Source organism: Spermophilus citellus (assembly GCF_964194105.1).
Source record: "Spermophilus citellus genome assembly, chromosome: 8".
Classification (NCBI taxonomy): domain Eukaryota; kingdom Metazoa; phylum Chordata; class Mammalia; order Rodentia; family Sciuridae; genus Spermophilus; species Spermophilus citellus.
In genome coordinates this window covers 60,220,906-60,235,738 of record NC_138189.1, presented here as the reverse complement: position 1 = coordinate 60,235,738, position 14,833 = coordinate 60,220,906, and the positions used below count along the sequence as shown (strand labels likewise).

Below are 14,833 nucleotides of genomic sequence, written 5' to 3'. Positions count from 1 at the left end.
CATCAAAAGTGGAAATTATCTTTAAAAAAATTGCATGGTCAGTTCTTATACCCCACACTACTGTACAGGCAAGTTTAAATTCCCTGACTACAAAAATTATTCTCTTCACTGCTTTGTTTTTAGTACTTATATCAGTCCCTAGCACTTAGGAAGCACTCAATATGTTCTTTTTGCTTGATTGGCATATCTTTCACCCTAAACTTTCTTCTGGGACTTTTCCAAATTAATTTCAACTACTCTCATTACAGTCATCTAAGCTTATGTTCATTTCTACCTTCAGCTTTTCTCATTTTCTTTTATTCACCTGCCCTACTTCCCACCTCATCTATGTGACACCTGCTCATACAAGATTAAAGTCCCACTTTTCCAAGTCTGTCCTAGAATGCTCCTAAGTCACGCTGAAATCTCTGTCTGCTTTGTCCTAAAAACCTAAGAATAGCTCTTTGATTAAAACATTTAAATTGTTTTTCTATACCAAGAAGTGATTTGAACCATAAAAGAGTTTAAACATTAGAAGAATTGTTAAAGAATTCAGATTTAATCTGTACACTATAGTGTTGAATTACATACTAGCAATCTCCCCAGCAAATGGAGACAGGCTTAGGAGATGACAAGGATTGAAAAAGCATATGGAACTTGAATTGAAATCATCATGATCATCATCATCATCATCATAACTAGGTTTATATTTTAAAACAGACCGACTCATGAACTAATTTAGAATTGCCAAAATTTGAAAAGGCTATCTTTCTGGCTTTAGTTTATTTTGATAACAGAATTTGGAGAAAATTATTTGTCCCCATGATGGAGATTGAACTCAGGGCCCAAATTGTGCCAAACAGTTCTCTACCATTGAGCTACACTCTCAACCCAGCAAGAGGGCTTTTGACCTTATATTTTAAGGACCTGAGTAAATCACAAAAGAACTGTCTCATCTAATTCTAAACAAAGATTATGGACAGGGGCAATTGATAAAAGATTAAAGGGTAAAGTTTCAAGTTATACATAGCCATTTGCTTTTTTATAAAGTTTTCTACATAAAAGCCAGGCATAGTGGTGCACTCCTGTAATCCCAGTGACTCAGGAGGCTGAGGCAGAAGAATCACAAGTTTGAGGGCAGCCTCAGCAACTTAATGAGGCCCTAAGCAACTTACAGAGATCCTGTCTCAAAATAAAAAATAAATAGGGCTGGGGATGTGGCTCAGTGGTACTGTGTCCCAGGGTTCAATCACTGGTACAAAAAAAAAAGTTTTCTATGTACACATAAAGAAATCATGTCCCTTAAATAGAGTACACTGTTTCAAGTTGACTGTTTTAATAAAAAAAATTTTTGCTTAAAAAGGCAATGGGGGGTAGGATGGGGACAATTGCTGGAATCACCATCTCTCGGTACCAGGTCTCCACCTTGGCCTTCTGTAAACAGCCTAGGACCAGTAGGGTCAGCCAATTACCATAAGCTTTGTTTAACCTTCAGAGTAGACAAACTGAACCTCTTTGGGAAGGAGAAACTGTTAAGGGAGAAGAGGTGTATCCAAAGAAAGGTCTGAAGAGTTCTGGGAGAGAAGGGGGAACTCCATTCAGGGGTTTTTGGCATACACAATATGAAAAAGATTTCGGCATATGCCAGTCAAAGACATAGACAGAGATTTATTTAGGAAAGTAGATACATATTCAAGGGAGAATGAGGACAATCTCTACAGAGATGCTTTTGGGGGTAAAGCAAGGAATACACATTCAAGAGAGAATACAGGCTATCTCGAAAATGAGAGGTGTAGTTTAGGGGTTCTCAGCTCTTGTTTTAAAGAAAACTTGATGAGGAATGAGTATGGAAATGTATGTAAGAATATCAATCTGATGATCTCAAGAGGGGTTCTGGCAGTCTGGTCAATCTTAGGATCCTCAGGCTGACGTGGTCTTCATTATCTGATCAGTAGACAGTGCTGGCAAGTCCCGTAAATTATATGTTTCTCAAAATATCATATTTCTATTTATTGTGGAGTTAATTAACAATGCACAGGTTAAATTTATAGATTTCCCAGGAATTTGGGAATAACAGGACTGGAATGGAGACAGGCTTAAGGGATGACGAGGCTCGCAAAAGTATGTGAAACTTGTAAATTAAAGTAATAATAATAATAAAATGTTTATATTTTAAAACAGTCTGTCGTATGACCTAATTTAGAATTGCCAAAATAAAAAAAAAACTGAAAACACTACCTCTCTGGTTTTAGTTTATTCTGATAACAGTGAGGTGGAAATTAAAAGACTCCAAAAAGGTTTCATTCACTCTATCTCTATTCCCTATCAAATGCAAGATCAAATAAAGTCATTCCTCTGCCTAATGGTGGGATTCTCCAACTGTCCAGTTACCTCTGTAAGTCCTTCAGGTTGGGGGCATACAACAGAGAAAATGCTGTTCCTTTTGTAACTCAATACCTGAGGGCATAACCAGAATATTCCAGGGGAAGGAGAAGAGAGAAGTTCTAACCCCTTTGATTCATTTCTTAAAAGAAATTATGGGTCTTTAAGCCCACTCACCACAACTCATATCGTTTGGGTTACAGAAGAATAGATTTCTTCCTGATACTGTGTGTATATGTGCACATATACATGGAGGCCAATATAGCTTATAAGCAAAGAAAGAAGGAGGCAAATTATTGACATATGTTCTCTCCCTTTGTTGTGACTTGTTTTCTGAAAAGGAACCCACAGATCCTTATATATCTTGCCTAAAATTTAAAAAAATCACAGTCACAGCATACTATGTTCCTCATGAGATGAAAATATTATATAGTGGTATGGGAGGATCTTGGGCCCCTTGGTGGTAATTTTATTAATAGTTTCCTATAACAACAAAGATCAGCAGTATCCAAATGCAACCACATCTATAGTCCTTCCATAGTCTAATTTAATCTAGCAGTAACAGCAGAGCTTATAGAATAAGATGGTTAATATTTTAAGGTTCATCTTGTTAATATTTTAAGGTCCCCCAAGAAATCTGATAGAAGGATAGGGCAAGACTTGGCTTCTGTTATCCATATGGGATTAAACATTAGCAAAATGTGCAGCCGTCTATCTACAAAGGGGCCAGTTATCGACCCCCTATTCATGAAATCATTACTTATTTTAAGAAATTAAGTAAAAAAGAGAAAGCAAAAATGTTTTTACCCTTTGAGGTGTTAAGATAGACACAGACTTAAAATAAAAAATTAGTGGTTTTGAGAAACATTTTGATTTAAGAACTCGGATGTGGTATATAAGACCAGAAACAAAACAAATTGAAAAACAAACAAACAAACAAACACCCCACCTAAAAACCAAAACAAAACAAAAAAACAGAGTGATAGAGGAACTAGACCCAGACTCCATTAAGCCTGGGGTTGATAGAGTTGTACAAAAGCAATTCCAATAGTTTACACTGCCCACAGGAAAGAAAGAAATAGATGGTCTGTGCAAAAATTCACAATAAATATGAGGGAGGAGAGGTAGAAAAAAGAAAAAAACAATGGAAAATGAAATTAGCTTTGGAAAGGATTCAAGATTCTTCTGTCAGTTTCCTGTTTGCCTGTGGTCATTTTGTCCAATGGTGTGATTTTCTTGTTAAAAAGAAGAGCTCGAGCTCCCTCTAATGGATGGTTTAACAATTTTTAGAACAATATATTTTTAAACAAGAGGGAATTGACACATGCCTGGATTGTCTCCTTTTCTTTCTTTCTTTCTCTCTTTTTTTTCTTTTTGGGTGCTGTGGATTGAACTCAGGTGGCCCTCGACTACTGAGTCACACCTCCAGCCCTATTTTATATTTTAATTAGAGACTGAGTTTTACTGAGTTGCTTAGCACCTCCCTTTGCTGAGGCTGGCTTTGAACTTGCGATCCTCCTGCCTCAGCTTCCAGAGCTGCTGGGATTATAGGAGTGTGCCACTGTGGACGGCTGGGCCTGGCTTTTCTCAACATACTCAACATTATTGGTTTCTAAATAGAGACAATAACTAGAATTCACATGTTAGTCACTGGTTCTGAAGTAAATTTTGTTTTCTATCACACAATTGAAGCATTAGAATAGACTTTAGAGATTATCCATTATTCATTCATTCCACAAATATTAGCTGATTGATTACCTACTATGTTCCATGAATTGCTCCAAGTGTTCAGGATAAAGCAGTGAACGAAACAGAAAGTCTTCATTAAACCCCTATTCTAGTGCATAAAGACAGAAATCAGCTAAATTAGTAAATATATGATATGCAGAGATTGGTAAGGGCTAAGAAGAAAGAAAGGAAGGAAGGGAGCGTTGGGTGGAGGAGGGGTGGGAGGTCAGGTGTACCATCATTGAGGAGAGACCTGAAGAACAAGACCTGTGGTGTTTCAGTCAGAGCAAACAGCAAGGACAAAGGCCCTGAGGCTTGAGAAATTCAAGGCTGCTAGGAGGTCATCTTTCTGAGTAAAGTGGGCAAAAGGGAGAAGATGGAAAAGAAGCCCAGAGAGGTCATTTGAGATCAGATCATATAAGCCCATTGTTTTACTTTGCAGTTGGTATAACAAAGCACTGCAGACTGAGTGACTTCAACAACAAACATTTTCTGACAGTTCTCTAGGCTGGGAACTGACTGTCTGTAAATCAAGAAGAGGACCTGCAGATAATCAGCTTCTGGTAGCAGAGACCAGAGAGGGGAAGCGAGCACTGTCTCTTTCTGTGAGGGCATTAATCCTACTCTGAGGATTCTTGACTTAATTACCCTGTTGACCTAATTACTTCTCAAAGGCCACACCTCTTAATACCATTCCATTGGATCTAGGGTTTCAACATATGAATTTGGGTGTGTGGTAGGACATGTAGTCCATAATAGCCTCTATGTCCCTGAAGAACTTTAGCCTTTTCTGAGTTAGGAAACTGGAGGAGTTCCCTGATACATATGAAGATCCCTAAGTCTTCTACACGTAAATACTCTGTAGGTGGCCAAGGGGAGTAGGGATCAGTTAACCAAACATATTTCTAACAGAAGGAAGAGACCAAATGTGTCCAATGCTACTGGTAAGATAAGTAATAAAAAAAATATTTAGCAACATGAAGGTAATCAGTGATTTTGATTTAAAAAAAAAAAACAGTTTTAGGGGCTGGAAGTGTAGGTCGGTGGTAGAGTGCTTGCTTATTATGCACTAGGCTCTGGATTTGGTTCCCAGCACTGTGAAAAACAAAACAATAAAATTTTAATGGAATGGTAGAAGCAAACGACTTGTAGTTTCTACCATATGATCCAGCCATCCCATTCCTAGGCATTTACCAAAGAGAGTGAAATCATGTCCACAAACTTGAATATGAATGTTCATAGCTCCAAACTGGAAACCCCCCAATATCCCACAAAAAGAAGATGTACAAATAAATTGTTGTTTATCTATCTGATGGAATATTGCTCAGGAATAAAATGAGTGAACTATTGCCAGGTGCAGTGGTACATGCTTATAATCCCAGCTACTTGGGAGTCTGAGGCAGGATTCCAAGTACCAAACTATCATGGGCAACTTAGCAGGAATCTTTCTCAAAATAAAAAACAAGAGGGTTGCGCATATAGCTCAATAGTAGAGTGCCTGAGTTCAATCCCAAATACTGTGGGGAGAAAAAAAAGAAGAAATGATGTAATGAAGCATTGATATACATAACATGGATGGATTTCAAAATAATATGCTAAGTGAAAGAAGACTGGCTCAAAAGAAAATGATAGAGTGTATGTTTTATATGATTCCACTTGTATAAAATTCTAGCAAATGTGAACTTGCCTCTGGTGACAGAAAGCAGATACCTATTTGTCTAGAAAACCTTTGACAATGATCAATATAATCATTATCTTGACTGTGATAATGGTCTCATGGGTGCATACATATAAAACTCTTCAAATTGTACACTTTATGGGCAGTTTCTTATACATCAATTATTCCTTCTTTTAAGAAAAGAGAGAGAGAATTTTTAATACTTATTTTTTAGTTTTCGGTGGACACAACATCTTTATGTTATTTTTATGTGGTGCTGAGGATCGAACCCAGCACCCCATGCCTGCCAGGTGAGCGCACTACCGCTTGAGCCACAGCCCCAGCCCATCAACTATTTCTTTTTAGAGCTGTAAAATACACAGTTAATCATAAAACAGAAAGGGAGATAGAGATGATGGTTAATGGGGTACAGGGGTACAGTTGGATAGAAGGAATAACTTCTGATGTTCAGTAGCACAATAGGATAACTATAGTTGATAATAATTGATTGTATATTCCTAGTAGATAGTAGAGAGGAAATTTTGGGGGGAAGATACAGGGATTGAAACCAGGGCATTATGCATGCTAAGTGAGCATTCTACCACTGATCTACATCCTCAGCCCCAAGTAGAGAGAATTTTGAATAGTTACAACATAAAGAAATGATAATTTTCTGAGGTGATAGATATGCCAATTACCCTGATCTAGTCATTACCCATTGGATACATGTTTAAAATGTCACACTATACCCCATAAATCTGTAGGATTATTATATGTCAATTAAAAATAAATAACAAAGAAATTAAGGCTGATATCTCATATGAAAACAGAGGTGTTGGCTTTAGATAGTCTCAGGAATATTTCATTCTATTGTGATGTGGATTGGAAAAAAATCCATCATTCCTGATATTATTGCTTTGAATAAAGTTAAATGAATAAAAAGGTATATTTAACATCAATTTTAAAATAGTTTAATTATCATAAGGTCATATGGCAAGTATAATAAAATCATGAGGTTAGTATGCAAATTGACTTTGTTCAACACTCTCATGGAAGTATTTCCTAAGGAATGACCTTGAGTTCCTACATTATACTAATAAACTTATATAGACATCATTACCTGTTCCAATTGAATTTCTTTTTCCTCTATGTATCCCTTCATATAAAATCTCTATATATTCTTCCAGACATATGTTAAATACAACAATCTTCATGAAATTCTTTTTTATTTCTTAAAACAAGACCTCTCCTTCAGGACTTTATGGTGTCCAGCCAGAGACTATTTTTCAAACTCTCTGATAGAATTGGCCATATCACTAAGTTCTGACCAATGAGATATACACAGAAACATTATGTTACTGAAACTTAAATTATACTAATACCATCTAGCCTAGTACCTGGCATATAAATTGTGCTAAATAAAAGTGTGTGATGTGGTTTGAATGTTTTATTAACAAGTCACATTTTGCTAACTCTAGGTAAAAATTTATAGTACATAAACTTGTGATTTTGACAATTTTATTAAATAATTTCAAATATTTTGTGTTGAGAATGCTTCTTTTTTCCTAATACAACTTAACCCAAAACAGTTGAATCTATGATTTGTGTGTGTGTGTGTGTGTGTGTGTGTGTGTGTGTGTGTGTGGTAGTCAGGATTGAGCCCAAGGCCTACACACAAGCTAGGCAATCACTCCACCACTGAGTTATATCCCTAGCCCGCCATTTTTAAAAAAGTTTTGAAATAGGGTCTCACTAAGTTGTAGGCCTGCCTTTAACTTACTTACCATTCTTCTGCCTCAGCCTCCTTCGTAGCTGGGATTAAAGTCATATGCCACCATGCCTGAATTGTAAAGGTTTTTCTTTTGCTTCCCCCCCCATATACATGAGCATCATCACAACACTCTTATGAACCAGACAAATGAGGATTAATGAGGGTTTTAAGAAAAGACTTATTGCTTATATTTACTTCATAAAAACTTCTCAGGTATTAGATTCAACAATCGATAAATTATCTATTCTCCAAAGCCAATTAAGTAACAAATTGTGCCTTGTGCAGTGTTTTTTATTTTGTCTTTACTCAGATGTGATTAGAGAGTTGTCTTGTTTTAGACTCATTCTATTATAGTTCTGGTGACCTTGACTGAAATTGGTGTTCTGTGAACCTGCTTAGGTTAAACTGGAGAACACCATAGTCTTTCTGTTATGGCAGATAAGTGTACCACTCAATAGGTTGTTTTTGCCTTTCTCCTCTAGTTATAATCAGGCTGCCTGTATTGAAATCCAGGCTTCCTCAACAGCTCTGAACTTGGGCAGTCAACTTCCCTGAGCCTGTTTCCTCAATGCAAAGTGGAGATAAATAGTGCCTATTTTAAAGGGATTCTGAGGATTAAAGGGGTTAATATGAGAAAAGCCTTTGAACAGTGTCCAGCACAGGGTAGGTAATAGTATGTTTTTTATTAACAACACCCTGTCTCATTAATTCATTTAGCCAACTCATATTTTCTTACATATATCTTGGGACTGTAGAAATTTATTCATTTCCTCATTTTGCCAGAATATGAATTTAAAGCTCTGGTTGAAGAATGTTTGCAAAAGTTATAATAATGGTTGAAATTTAAATACAGGCTAATTTGCATTTTTTAACCAATCAGCACGATCAATGGTTCATTCATTACGTATCCTTTTCCTTTTCTAGATCATGATGAGTTGAAACACCCAAAACCAAAATAAAAACAAATATTTAAAACCATACAAAAACTAATTTATTTTCTTCTTTGCTCATTTTCCCTTTCCAAATTTAGCTAGTGCTATGTATACCAGCCCTTATGGTCTTCGGGTTTTTGTTTTCTTCTAGTTTCTAACGTTGGGCTGTGGGATTAAAAACAAATTATTAATCCTCATTTGTCTGGCTCATAAGAGTGTTGTGATGATGCTCATGTATATGGGGGGGAGGAAGCAAAAGAAAAACCTTTATAATTCAGATCGTTTCAGAAAACGCTTGCCCAAGGGAAGTGAGAAATCACCTGTCAAAACCCTGCAAGCATTTCCGCAGTGAGAGGAAGTTTGGCACTCTGAGGCTCCCATAGCTCGCTTTCCAAGTCAATGTGGTGCCTCCCACAGAGCTTCCCCCGGCCGTTTCCGGTTGTACTTGGAAGCACGAGTTCAGGCCGCCGCTGCGATTGACTGGCTGCTGGCGGCTGCGTGAGCCTTCTTAGAACGGAGGCGGGGGAAGCCAGTCTACAGCCAACATGTCCAGCAGAAATAATAACAAGCTGCCCAACAATCTGCCGCAGTTACAGAATCTGATCAAGCGGGACCCGCCAGCCTACGTCGAGGAGGTGGGAGTGGGGCAGGGTTAAACTCGTTCCCACCCTGTCGGTTATCCGCCAGACCGGCCTCCCGGAATGCAGGCGCGGCGGACACTAGAGGCCTGGGCACGCTCGGTGGACAGACCAGCGCGGGGGGCGTGGAGGAGCCGGGGCCCCGGCTCCGCGGGTGCCTTTAGGATCAGGGGTCCCTGCGGAGGAGAGAAGGGTTTGGGGAAGGAACTTGCATAGAGCTCGTTTTCCACCTGTTGGCCTCTTTGGATCTTCTACCTGATCTGTAGACCCCGCTACCACGAAAACATTCTTTAAAACTTCATCTTGTCTCCATTTATCTGGCTACCTCACTGAGGTGCAGAGACAAAGGACCTGCCCCTATCCTCCACCTTTCATCAGGTTTCTTAGCTGCTGCTTTTCAGAAACTCTTAACATGAATTAGTGGGTAACCCTTGGTAAATCGTGTATTGAAATGCTTTCGAGGGACGTCAGCTCTGCGCCCTGAGCTGTGCCTGAAGAAGGCGGGGTGTTCTCGAATACTAGGGACAGAATCAGGAGCTTAGTATACCTTGGTAAGCCAGGATTCAAACCCATTGGAAGCAAGTGTGACCTGGATGAATTGTGAATATTAAAGGTGTTTGAACTGAGGAATGACAAAATGAAAGTGGTGATTATAATGTAATATTAACTAACATAATTAATACATAAGCTCTAGATTATGATTTGCAACCTATTAATGCATCTGTCGATTTCATTGCAATATATGCAGAATTGAAAGCTTAGGACTTAATGGGGGAAAACACTGTACAACAATTGACAAGAGTATTAAGCTGAAAGCCCATATATTTCTGTATTTAAGAGCATTGATTATGGTTCTATTGTTGATCAATTGTGTAACCAGGGAAGGTTAATCAATGAACCTATGTGTACATTTTAATGTGTGAGAAGGCTCTTTTAGTCACTTAAATACACATACAAATCCACACATGTTGCCCCTGGTGTGTATCAATGTAATTCTAAACCTTAGGGATACAGTGATAAACAAGGCAGATGAGAGCTTTCTTCTCCTGGTCTTACATTCTAGTGAAGGTAGATTTATAGTGGTAAGGACTGTGAAGAAAATGAGACTGCATAGGAATATGTTAGAGGCTGTTAATTTTGATTCTGTAAACAGAGAAGGCTTTTCTGCAATAGTGATATTGAGCCAGACAGGTCAAAAGCATAACAGAAAAATTAGGAAGGGCAGAAGCTCTTGGTGAAAAAGAAGTGGAGAGGAAGAAAGTATGGCTAAAATGTAGTGAACACAGAAGAGAGCAGTGGAAAATGATGTGGGAAATACAGGGCTGTTGTGGATTTTACACTTTGTGCTTTGGGAAGCCATTGAAGAGTTTTAAACAGGAAAGTGACATAATCTGATTAATATTTTTATTTTTATTTTATTTTGGTACCAGGGATTGAACTCAGGGACACTCAACCACTAAGCCACATCCCCAGCCCTATTTTGTATTTTACTTAGAGACAGGCTCTCATCGAGTTGCTTAGGGTTTCACCGTTGCTGAGACTAACTTTCAACTCACGATCCTCCTTTATATTTTTAAAAATGTACTCTGAAGTTATGTGTGGAATGAATTGTAGAGGAGTAAGACTGGAACTAGGTAACTTATAATGGCTATTGGAATAGTGCCAATGAAATTATCGATAGAATTAGGACAAATTTGAACTAGTCATGGAGGTAGAGCAAGTAGGACTTCCTTGCTCCCTTGTGGAGGGAATATAGGGAGAGGGGAAAAGAAAGAACAACAAATGATTTTTGTTTTGTTTTGATTTTTTGCACACGGGTAGGTGATAGTGCCGCTTACTGAAGTTCATTCATTTGACAAATATTATTAATTACCTGTGGTATGCTAGGCAAGGTGCTGGACCCTGGGACTGTAGTAGTGAACTATACAGAAAAAAATCCCATCCTCATTAGATTGTATTATTATAGGAGGAAACAAAATGGCAAGGAATGTATAGTTTGGTAAATAATGGTAAGTACTATAAAAAAAAAAGTAAAATAGAAAAGTCCTCAAGTAACTGCTTAAAGTGGATGAGGCAGAGTTGCGTATATATTTAAAGGAGAAGCATTCTAGTCAGAAGGAACAGCAAATATAAAAACCCTGGGATAGGAATGTGCTTGGTAGGTTTGAAGAACCTAAAGTAGGCTATTATAGCTCAAATGGGTAATGAGGAAAGGGAGAGTAATCAGAGGCGAGATGGAGCTTAATCTTATAGAGCCTGGCTGTTTTTAAGAACTTTAGATTTTGCTTTGAGTGAGATGGAAGCCTTTTGGGCAGAGGAATTCATGAATAATCTTATGAGATTTGGATCAGTGTGGCTAGTTTTGAGGATAGATTATATTGCAGGAAGGCAAAGGTGGAAGCAGACATAGTTAAGAACCCATTAAAATTATCTACAGAAGAAAAATGGTGCCAACTTTGACCAGGATGGTAATAGCAGACTAAGTGAGAAATGATCTGATAAGTGGACATTGCCCCAGGGATTCCCAACATTTAGAGGCTAATAATTGCTGAGTAACTATCAAAAAGGACTGAAAAAATTTGCCCATGAAGTAGGAAAGCCAGGTAGTATGCTAGAAGCCAAGTACCAAAGGTGTTCCCACGATGAGGGGGAGACCAAGAATTTGAGGTGCTGATGAATCAAATAAGATAAAGACTTTCAGTAAATCTAGCAATATTAATGTCATTAGCTACCCTGATATGAGCAGTTTGGGTGGAATAATGAGTCCAGAAATCTGATTACAGTAGGCTTAAAGGCAAATGAAGTATGATCCCATCTATATGAAATGTCCAGAATAAGTGAATCCATACAGACAAAAGTAGATTAGTGGTTGCCAGGGTCTGAGGGGAAGGGGAATAGGAAATAACTTCTGACACATAGGAGTTTCTTTTATGGTGAAACGTTTTCTAGAATTAGATAGTGGTAATTAGATAGTTGTTTGACCTTTTGAATATATTAAAAACCACTGAATGGTGTACTCCTAAAGGCTAAACCTTATGTATATGAATTATATCATTTTTTTTAAAAAAAGGAAAGCAATTAGATTAAGTATGCACAATTCAGTTTTGCACGCTTTATTTTTTATTTTGAGAGAGAGTCTTGCTGATTTGCTTAGGGCCTCACTAAGTTGCTGGGGCTGGTTTTGAAATTGTGATCCTCCCACCTTAGTCTCCCAAGCCCCTGGGATTACAGGTGTGTGCCACTATGCCCAGCCTGGGCAATTTAGGTGTTTTTCTGAAAAGGAGGGAGTAACTAGATATGTGGTGGCATTTACCTGTAATCCCAGCTACTGGGGAGGATGAGGCGGGAGGATTTCAAGTTCAAGACCAGCTTGGGCAACTTAGCAAGACTTTGTCTTGAAATAAAAATAAAAAGGGTTGGGGGTGTAACTCAGTCGTAAAGCACCCCTGGGTTCAATTCCCAGTACTGCAGGAGGGAAAAAAAAAAAGAGAGAGAGAGAGGGTGGAGAGAGAAATGGAGTGAAAGCTAGAGAGTGAAGTGGAACCTAAAAAGTTTCTCATTAGATGGTAGAAATAAAAGCATGTCTATATTCTACTGATGGGGTAAAACTTGATTGAAAGCTGGGAGTGGAGACAGTGAAGAAAAAAATAATCAATCTGGATGGATGCCAGTGCTCTTAAAGTAGGGTTGAGGAGCAAAGAGGACACATTCTGACTCAGCTATGTTGGAAGAAAATAATGTGCTCTCCACGAAGTATCAGGATAACTTGGCTCTTTAAAAGATATAAATGCCCGATGCCACCCCAAAGAGTTTTGGGATACTACTAATATGAACATGCCCTCTTTTGAGTAGTGGGTTGAGGGATGGCCTGGGAGACCTGTGTTTTTGTAGGACATATTAAAGACTGCCTTTTGACTGCTACACTTGGTAAAAGCTGGTGAGTGGACACCTAGATTTTTTTTTTTTTTTTTTTTTTTTAGGGAAACAAAAGTTATGTTGTTTCCCTAAAAAAACTTAAGTGACATCTTTTAGACATCTAAACAGATGTCAGATAGCCAAATGAATATGAGAATTTGGAGTTCACTGCACCATTTAGGGCTGAGCTGATGATAAATAAATATGCATTTTCTGTATATATGTGTCTGTTTCTCACACATATACACAATTTAAAAACACCAACTATGGGAAGCTGGGAGTGTAGTTCAGTGGTAGAACACTTGGCTAACATGTGTGAGCCCCTTAGTTCAAACTGTTACTCCACAAAGAAACAAAACAAAATTAAAAAACAAAAGAGAAAGAAATTGGACTATGGAAGGAGAGTAGTTATAGGACATGGAATTGAAGCCTGGCTCACCAGTTCTAACATTAGACTATTGGGTTGTTAGGACTAATTGCAATGAAATAAATAATGTACATAAGTTGGCACGTAGTAAGTGCTGAATAAGTGGAAGCTATGTAATTTTTATGTGTCTCTTGCCCTTGACTCTTAAAAACACGTTTTCTGTCATGGTATTTTTCTGCTGGTTTGAGTGCTCTCCAAACAGACAGTTTATAGGGGTCATCTAGCTAGTAAACGACAGCACGGGGCCAGAATCTGAGTCTTTGACTCTTGCTTATTGTTCTTTATACTACACTACCTAACTTTCTAATGATAATTCTAAGGAAAGAGTTTTTAGATTATCTTTGATGGCTTTAGGTTTTTCAAAACTCATTTAGAAGAATGCAGATAAGGAAAAAGAAGTATTTTTATATATGAGATGCATCTTTTTCTCCATGCCACTGTCAAAGACTTTACTAAATAGTTTTTCATTCTATACTGAGATACTCATATAATTGAACATGACAAACTTAAATTTTATTTTTCTACAGTTTCTTCAGCAGTATAATCACTACAAATCCAATGTGGAGATTTTCAAGTTACAACCAAATAAACCCAGCAAAGAATTGGCAGAGCTGGTGATGTTTATGGCACAGGTAAGAAGATAATTTCTGAATAAAACAAAGGTCAATGTTACTCACTTTTACAGAATATTTTTTTAATAATAATACTCAACCTCATTCCATTCTGGAGTGGAAGCTTAAGTTTTTCTAAAACTTGCCCTTTCTCACAGATTTTATTTTCTTCCTACGATGAGTGGAGAATTTGTTAGGTCTTTTCATAGAAACAATCAGAACCAAACTATCAAACTATTTTTTTCAAATTCATTGAGCAGGTTCTCAATGATATCATTAATAGTTTACAAAGACTATAGGAACTATGAGAATAGCAGGAGAAATAGCATATAGGAAAAAAATAATTTGGGACCATCTGCCTTTGTGAAATACTTTCCTTTTGCAGAACATCTTAAATCTGTGCATCTCAATTTTAGAAAGAGGAACTTCAGAAAAGCCTTTGCTTTGTTATAGATTGGTCACTGCTACCCAGAACATCTAAGTAACTTTCCTCAAGAACTGAAAGATCTTCTTTCCTACAATCATAGTGTATTGGATCCAGATCTTCGAATGGTAGGACAAGTTTTTTGATCAATAAACTATACTGTGTTTAGGTGTGCATATGATAATGTATTTAAATGACAATAGGCTGTCAGCTAAACATCTTTTTAAAATGTCAATCAGAAGGGTCACCTTTTCCTTAAAATTTCTGTGGGTTCTCATTTATATCTATAATATAATTCACACTTATCATCGTGGCCTGTTAAGTTCCTACCTGTGCTCTGCTTCCTGCCTGTTTTTGTTCCCTCATCTC

The 14,833-nt window shown here is 37.6% G+C and overlaps 1 protein-coding gene across 1 annotated transcript in view; it reads left to right on the top strand.

Moving 5' to 3' along the window:
• The first annotated feature begins 8,881 nt into the window (after positions 1-8,881).
• SDAD1 (SDA1 domain containing 1) overlaps positions 8,882-14,833 on the top strand; it is a 48,527-nt gene continuing 42,575 nt past the window's right edge. The window contains exons 1-3 of the mRNA XM_081303546.1: positions 8,882-9,084; positions 13,957-14,061; positions 14,494-14,592. Of these exons, the coding sequence (XP_081159672.1) occupies positions 8,995-9,084; positions 13,957-14,061; positions 14,494-14,592 (294 nt within the window). The 5' untranslated portion in view covers positions 8,882-8,994. The remainder of the gene's footprint in view (positions 9,085-13,956; positions 14,062-14,493; positions 14,593-14,833) is intronic.